The sequence below is a fragment of the Eucalyptus grandis genome, chromosome 5, assembly GCF_016545825.1.
Source record: "Eucalyptus grandis isolate ANBG69807.140 chromosome 5, ASM1654582v1, whole genome shotgun sequence".
NCBI lineage: Eukaryota > Viridiplantae > Streptophyta > Magnoliopsida > Myrtales > Myrtaceae > Eucalyptus > Eucalyptus grandis.
Window position 1 is genome coordinate 37,165,444 of NC_052616.1, and position 6,053 is coordinate 37,171,496.

General features: G+C 41.7%; 1 protein-coding gene across 2 annotated transcripts; it reads right to left on the reverse strand.

The window, feature by feature from the left end:
• Positions 1–214: 214 nt before the first annotated feature.
• LOC104444779 lies at positions 215–1,638 on the reverse strand. Of its 2 annotated transcripts, none has more exons than XM_039312534.1 (3): positions 1,000–1,638; positions 687–763; positions 215–547 (listed from the first exon to the last, which is right to left on the reverse strand). In XM_039312534.1, the coding sequence occupies exons 1-3, from the start codon at positions 1,175–1,177 to the stop codon at positions 506–508; spliced, it is 297 nt and encodes a 98-aa protein (XP_039168468.1). In that variant the 5' UTR covers positions 1,178–1,638; the 3' UTR covers positions 215–505. The 2 variants fall into 2 exon arrangements, with proteins under 2 accessions (XP_039168468.1, XP_039168469.1); XM_039312535.1 differs by having other exon boundaries at positions 720–763; positions 1,000–1,633.
• Positions 1,639–6,053: the final 4,415 nt, after the last annotated feature.

Genomic DNA, 6,053 nt, shown 5'->3' on the forward strand with positions numbered 1-6,053 from the left:
GGTCCATTGGTGGAAATAAGGGTTCGCTGCTATCCCAACTTTACGTACCTATGTCCATGCTTCCAAGCACACCCCTGCAAATTTTAGAACTATATATGGGTGTCGATCCCACATCAGTCTCCAATGTTTAATTGGATCATCTAGGAAAATTTATCACATTTGATTTGTTTACATAGGCATCAATAATGAAATAAATGCACTTAATTATAACTTATGGAATAACTCAAGCGCTTAGCTCTTTCACTTCTATTTCGTTTGTTCTTTCTATATTTTGAGAGCTCAACTCTCATTTAACATGAAGAAGATTCGACGGTGAATATGTCATTAAGTTGTGCAAGGCTACATTACCAAAGGATAGACCATATAACACAAACATGCAGTACGAAAACCACAACATAAAAACAATAAGAAGAAGAAGAAGAAGAAAATTTAGCAGTTCCCCTCAAGCATTGTCGTTGTCTCTTCTAATTAATCCTTTTCTACGGTCTTGAGTTGATGATAACCTTCAAAATAAAAATAGTGGTAGAAGCCATCCCCTAAGTTCCACCTACCAAACACAACACGTCAAAAGTTCTCATTAGCTATCTATACTTGTATGAGAAGAAGAAGAAGAAGAAGAAGAAGAAGAAGAAGAAGAAGAAGAAGAAGAAGAAGAAGAAGAAGAAGAAGAAGAAGTTGATGACAACCTTCAGAATAAAGAAGAAGAATTTGATGATAACCTTCAGAATAAAAATAGTGGCAGAAGCCATCCCCCAAGTTCCACCTACCAAATACAACACATCAAAAGTTCTCACTAGCTATCTATACATATTCATAAAGGAGTAGATTTTGCACTACGTGCATGCATATTTCTCCCTTTTCTTAAGTATAAATAAGTGAACGGAGAAGTATATTATTTTCTCCATTCAGAAATTCAGTGGGTGCGAAAATGCCATGCATGGGAAAACCCTTAAGGCGACATGGGAAAAGAAAACATGAAAGAAAAAGGCAAAAGCATACCAAGGAAGTATTTCGGAACTCCGAAGAGAAGAACCTTGAATCCTTTGATGACCAGCCGTTTAGGGACTTCCTCCGCCATGGAAAAAACGCTCTTGCTCCAGCACAACGTGGTCATACCCGAGGCTCCCTTCGTTGGCATACTAACGACGGCTTTCACAAGCTTAGCCACCCTCTGCATCGTCGTTGGTGGTCTCTCTCTCTCTCTCTCTCTCTCTCTCTCTCTCTCTCTCTGCGTTTCGTTTTGGTTTTTGTGAAGCAAAATGCATGCGATAGGAGTCGCCGAGTGTGGTTCGGGGACCGTTGCGCTCAATTGGTTTTTGTAGCGGATTTTTGAAGAAGCAAAATGAGAAAAGGATTCGGTGGTTCTTTTTTCTAAAAGAGAAGAATACGAGAGATGAGGACTCTTTAACAAAGTAAAACCGATCGTGAGCTTCAAAGGGGATGGCTTTCGGTAGCTGGAGAATTCAAAAAGGGAGATTTGAGTGAGAGTTGGTCGGTAAAGGAAAACCAGAATTAGACAAGATTAGAAAGCTGTGAGAGGAAGAAAAAGCTTGAGAATCAAAAGGGGTAGGATTCGTTTCTCACGCTATTTTGATATGAAATTCGCAATCTTAATCCCCTTCACATGAACTTGTCTGGGGCTGAATCAGGTCGCCTAGTTATTCCCTTGGCATGATGGTATTGGCCAAAGTATGTTTCGTACATGTTTGGTCCCTTGAAGTATCATGGAGTGACCTCGTTGTTTGTCTGCATAATTTTGCTTCATCCATTACGTTTTTGTTGCGTTAGATTTGCTTTTACGTTACATCCAGTATGTGTGTAGTTTGTTATTTACGATTTTTGGAAGTATTTTCCTCGTCGTTTTTACGTAGTGTTGGCCTTTTACCTGCGCCTTCATCCACCCAAATTCGGATCTTTTTGCCGTTTTGGCCATGCATATAGCTTTACTTAGCTCATAAGCATTCGATTAGCACTTGCTTAGATTAAATCATAATAGTACTGAGGATCATTTGGAAGTATTCTCTTCGTCGTTTTTACGTAGTGTTGGCCTTTTACCTGCGCCCTCATCCACCCAAAAAGTTCGGATCTTTTTTCCGTTTTGGTCATGCATATAGCTTTACTTAGCTCATAAGCATTCGATTAGCACTTGCTTAGATTAAATCATAATAGTACTGAGGATTATTATGGTAATGTATCAGTTTCGTTAAATCCCAAAAAAAGAAAAAGGAAAATACTAAACGGTTGCCATTGAATTATTTTTCTAACATAGGTTGTCCTTGATAACACAATGGGTAATTGATCTTTCTAAGGAATATGGCCCCACAAAAGCAAGAGCAATTAAAGGAGTTAAAGAATCACACCACTTTAATTTAAAGAATGATCCACTAAGGAATGAGAAGATAGGGTATAAATGCAAGATAAAATTTCATCTCTTTCTTGAGGAGTTTGTGTTGCTTCTTAATGGACGGAGCTAGAATAAGTGAAAACTAACACACACTCGAAGCACTAGATGATAGATGCTCTTGTTCGACTTGCATTTTGAGTCTTTAATGAAAGTGGATATATTACTCTATTGTCAGATCAAGATTGTAATGCTTAATTAATCGATAGTTTATTTATAGCGTTTTGTTTGACCTAAGCATGTGAAGCCATTGATGCGTGCTGTCACGATGCTCTCATGGCAGGTTTCTTTCAACTTGGAATGCTAAGTTATCTGTCTAGTTTATCACAACCTTTCCAACACAAATGAGGACCTTTATTGATTCACTTCTCTGATTTACCCTTAAATTTATCATAAGTCTCGCAACATAAGTAAATTCCAAGCACAATGAAATGGGCCAGATCTCACCTAGATTAGGAAACTCACATTTATTATTTACTTTAACGCACGTTACTTTTTATGCATAGCTCATGGGGATCCTATCTCGAAACTTAATAACAAGACATTGTATATGTATAATGTTGCCCAATACGGTTCAGGTTATTTCTTTCCTTGTGTTTTACTTTCTTTCTTTTATTTTGGTAAAGATGTGTTTTACTTTCTTTGTTATTATTTAAATGGATTTTTAATTTTTTGAGTCTCCATACATGATTATTTAGATTTCTATTTCTTCTAAAAAATACAAAAAATAAAAAGGGAAAATTGCATGCAAAGCCTATTATAAAAGGAAGTGGTACCCATGATGGGAATTGCATTTATCTAGCATCACAAAATTCCTGGGTTAATGATTCTCTAGTTCACAGAAGAAGCGGTTTCCCACATCTTACTCAGATCCTAACCTTAGCGGTGACTCTAGTTAAAATCAATCAAATAATTAATGAGAAAGTAATTTCTGATTGGCAGGGCTTGGAATAATTTCTACGGAGCGTAAGTGCCATCTTGCAAGAGGGTTATTTGTGTTGGCTCAGCAATCCGTTAAACTCTCTTGGATTCACCTCGATAGGGTCACAACACATTGAAACAAAACCAGTTCTTCAAATAAGACCAGAATGAAGTATTGCTTGTACTCAGAACAGGAAGACTTTTCTAGAAAACAAACAATTGTTTCGAAAATTCCAAGTCATGATCTTTTTGCGAACATGAATATCGGGTCAATTGGTTGTGGCATGCCTAAGAAGTGCGTATCACATGGCATTTGTAGCCAAAGCCTATTCCCCGTGCTGATTCTATTCTGCCGAGAGGCCCGACTCTACTAAGGAACGAGTTGAGGGCCAATAGCCCAATGGCCCAATGGCCCAATGGCCTTTAAGTAAGGCCCTAGATCCCTTGGCGCTTTCGATTTTTCCATGTAAATAAAGGGATCAAGACACTTATTTCTTCAAGGTTACTTCTGTTGGCAAAATTCCACCTAATGGACGGATACAGAGATAGTATCTATTGAATCGATTTTCTTCTTTGAATCAACTCCTGGAATCATTAGGAAGTCAGCACGTGGGCTGTCACGCCCCGAACCCCGAGACACGTGAACAACCCGCCATGGTCATGGAAATGCGACATTCTTAGGTAGTGTCGCCGACCCCAATTTTTATCATTTTTAATGCGCAAGCGGAACGTACTAAGAAACCCCTTACAAAAGCATACGGGATAGGACAGCAGGAACATCAACTCAAAATCAAACAACATACTTTCATATATCATCAACAAACCAGGGCTTACATACATCAACCGGATCCAGGGCCTATACACCAAAAATGGGTCAGAGTCTATGTGCATCAAAAAGGGTCAAGAGCACTCTCTATAAATGGTCCACCTCCGTCGGCATGCCATCCATCTCCGGGATACCGCCATCTACGGTCCCTGTAATATTTTTCCCCAAACCGGGATGAGACTTTGTCTCGGCAAGTTCAACCCCTCCTAAACCTCTATTAGAAGTAAATACGCCCGAAGTAGCTTAGCCACAACACATAGAAGACTTACCTCGGCTTAGCCCTCATCTGCAGGTTAGCACAATTTATATAATTCAACCACGTACAATTATGATAACCAAACAACCATGGCACCATCACATTATCAAACCATTCAACCACTTGGATCGTCTCAGCGATCAATCGACTCGGCCGATTACATGTCATTCTAGCAAATCAATCATTGCTCTCAACTACGGCCCTACTCGGCACTTTTGAATCAGTGGCATCACGGCCCCACTCGGCGCGACCTTTAATAGGTGGCAATTCACGGCCCCATTGGGCGCGACCTCTAATAGGTGGCATATCACGGCCTCATCGGGCACGACCTCTAATAGGTGGTTTATCACGGCCTCTCTGGGCACGACCTTTCATAGGTGGTTTATCACGGCCTCTCTGGGCACGACCTTTCACAGGTGGTTTATCACGGCCACGACCTTTCACGGAGTGGTTTATCACGGCCTCTCTGGGCACGACCTTTCACGAGGTGGTTTATCACGGCCTCTGCGGGCACGACCTTTCACAGTGGTTTATCACGGCCTCTCCGGGGCACGACCTCTAATAGGTGGTATTTCACGGCCTCATCGGGCACGACCTCTTGTAGGTGGTTTTCACGGCCTCATCGGGCACGACCTTTCCAAGGTGGTTTATCACGGCCTCTCCGGGGCACGACCTCTAATAGGTGGTATTTCACAGCCAATCTCCCATCAGTTTCTACACTTAGGATTTCATAAAGAATCCCTATAAATCACAATCACACTCAATTCATCACAACCAATCATCAATTTCAAATTCTACTAGCACAGCAACGATCGGCACGAAATTCTGAGCAACTAGGGTCAAAATAAATTTTTCGAGTTTTTTTTTTTTAATAAAATAATATTTTAATGAATTTCGGAATAAGATATATTATTAAATAATCCAACAATTTCGAGGCATTTATTTAAATCATAAATAAACTCCTTTAAGTCACCTCAATGTTTATTTTAAAAATAAACCTACTTAACCATTAAACTAAACACCATTTACCTTAAATAATCACCTTAATATAATCCACAACTAATTAAGCCAATCTATCCACCTAATCTCAATCAACTTAAGCTAAACATACTTAGGGCATCATTATCTCGCTAATCGCGGATTAGTGAGGTAAACTCACGGAATCGCTTTCCGACGGGTTTCGGCGAAGAGCACGACGACGCCGACGACAAACCTACACGGATCAAGACCAAATGAGCACTAGAAGGGAACCAAAACGAGCTCGGAAGATGCTAGATCTTGCTGGTTTTCTTTCCAGCAACTAACCGGGCTTGAAAGGCGACGGAACGGCGACGAACGAGCGGAGAACGGCGGAGGAGAACCGGCGACAGCTTGTGCAACAACCGGTGGGGGCTTGAGCGGATGATCGGCGGCGACGGAAGCTTCGGCGGTCGGCTACCAGCAGCTCGGGGCGAGGGAGACGGCGGCGACGGAGACGCGACGAGCTCGCACCCGGGGCCTCACACGCGACGAGCGGCGAACGGCGACGGCGTGCGACGGCGGGCGAGACGGCGGCGACGGAGACGCGACGAAGGGCGGACGGACTAGCTGCAAGTTCGCGGGATCCTTTCTCTCCCTCTCCCAATTTCGAATTCCCCTTCCCAAGGTGC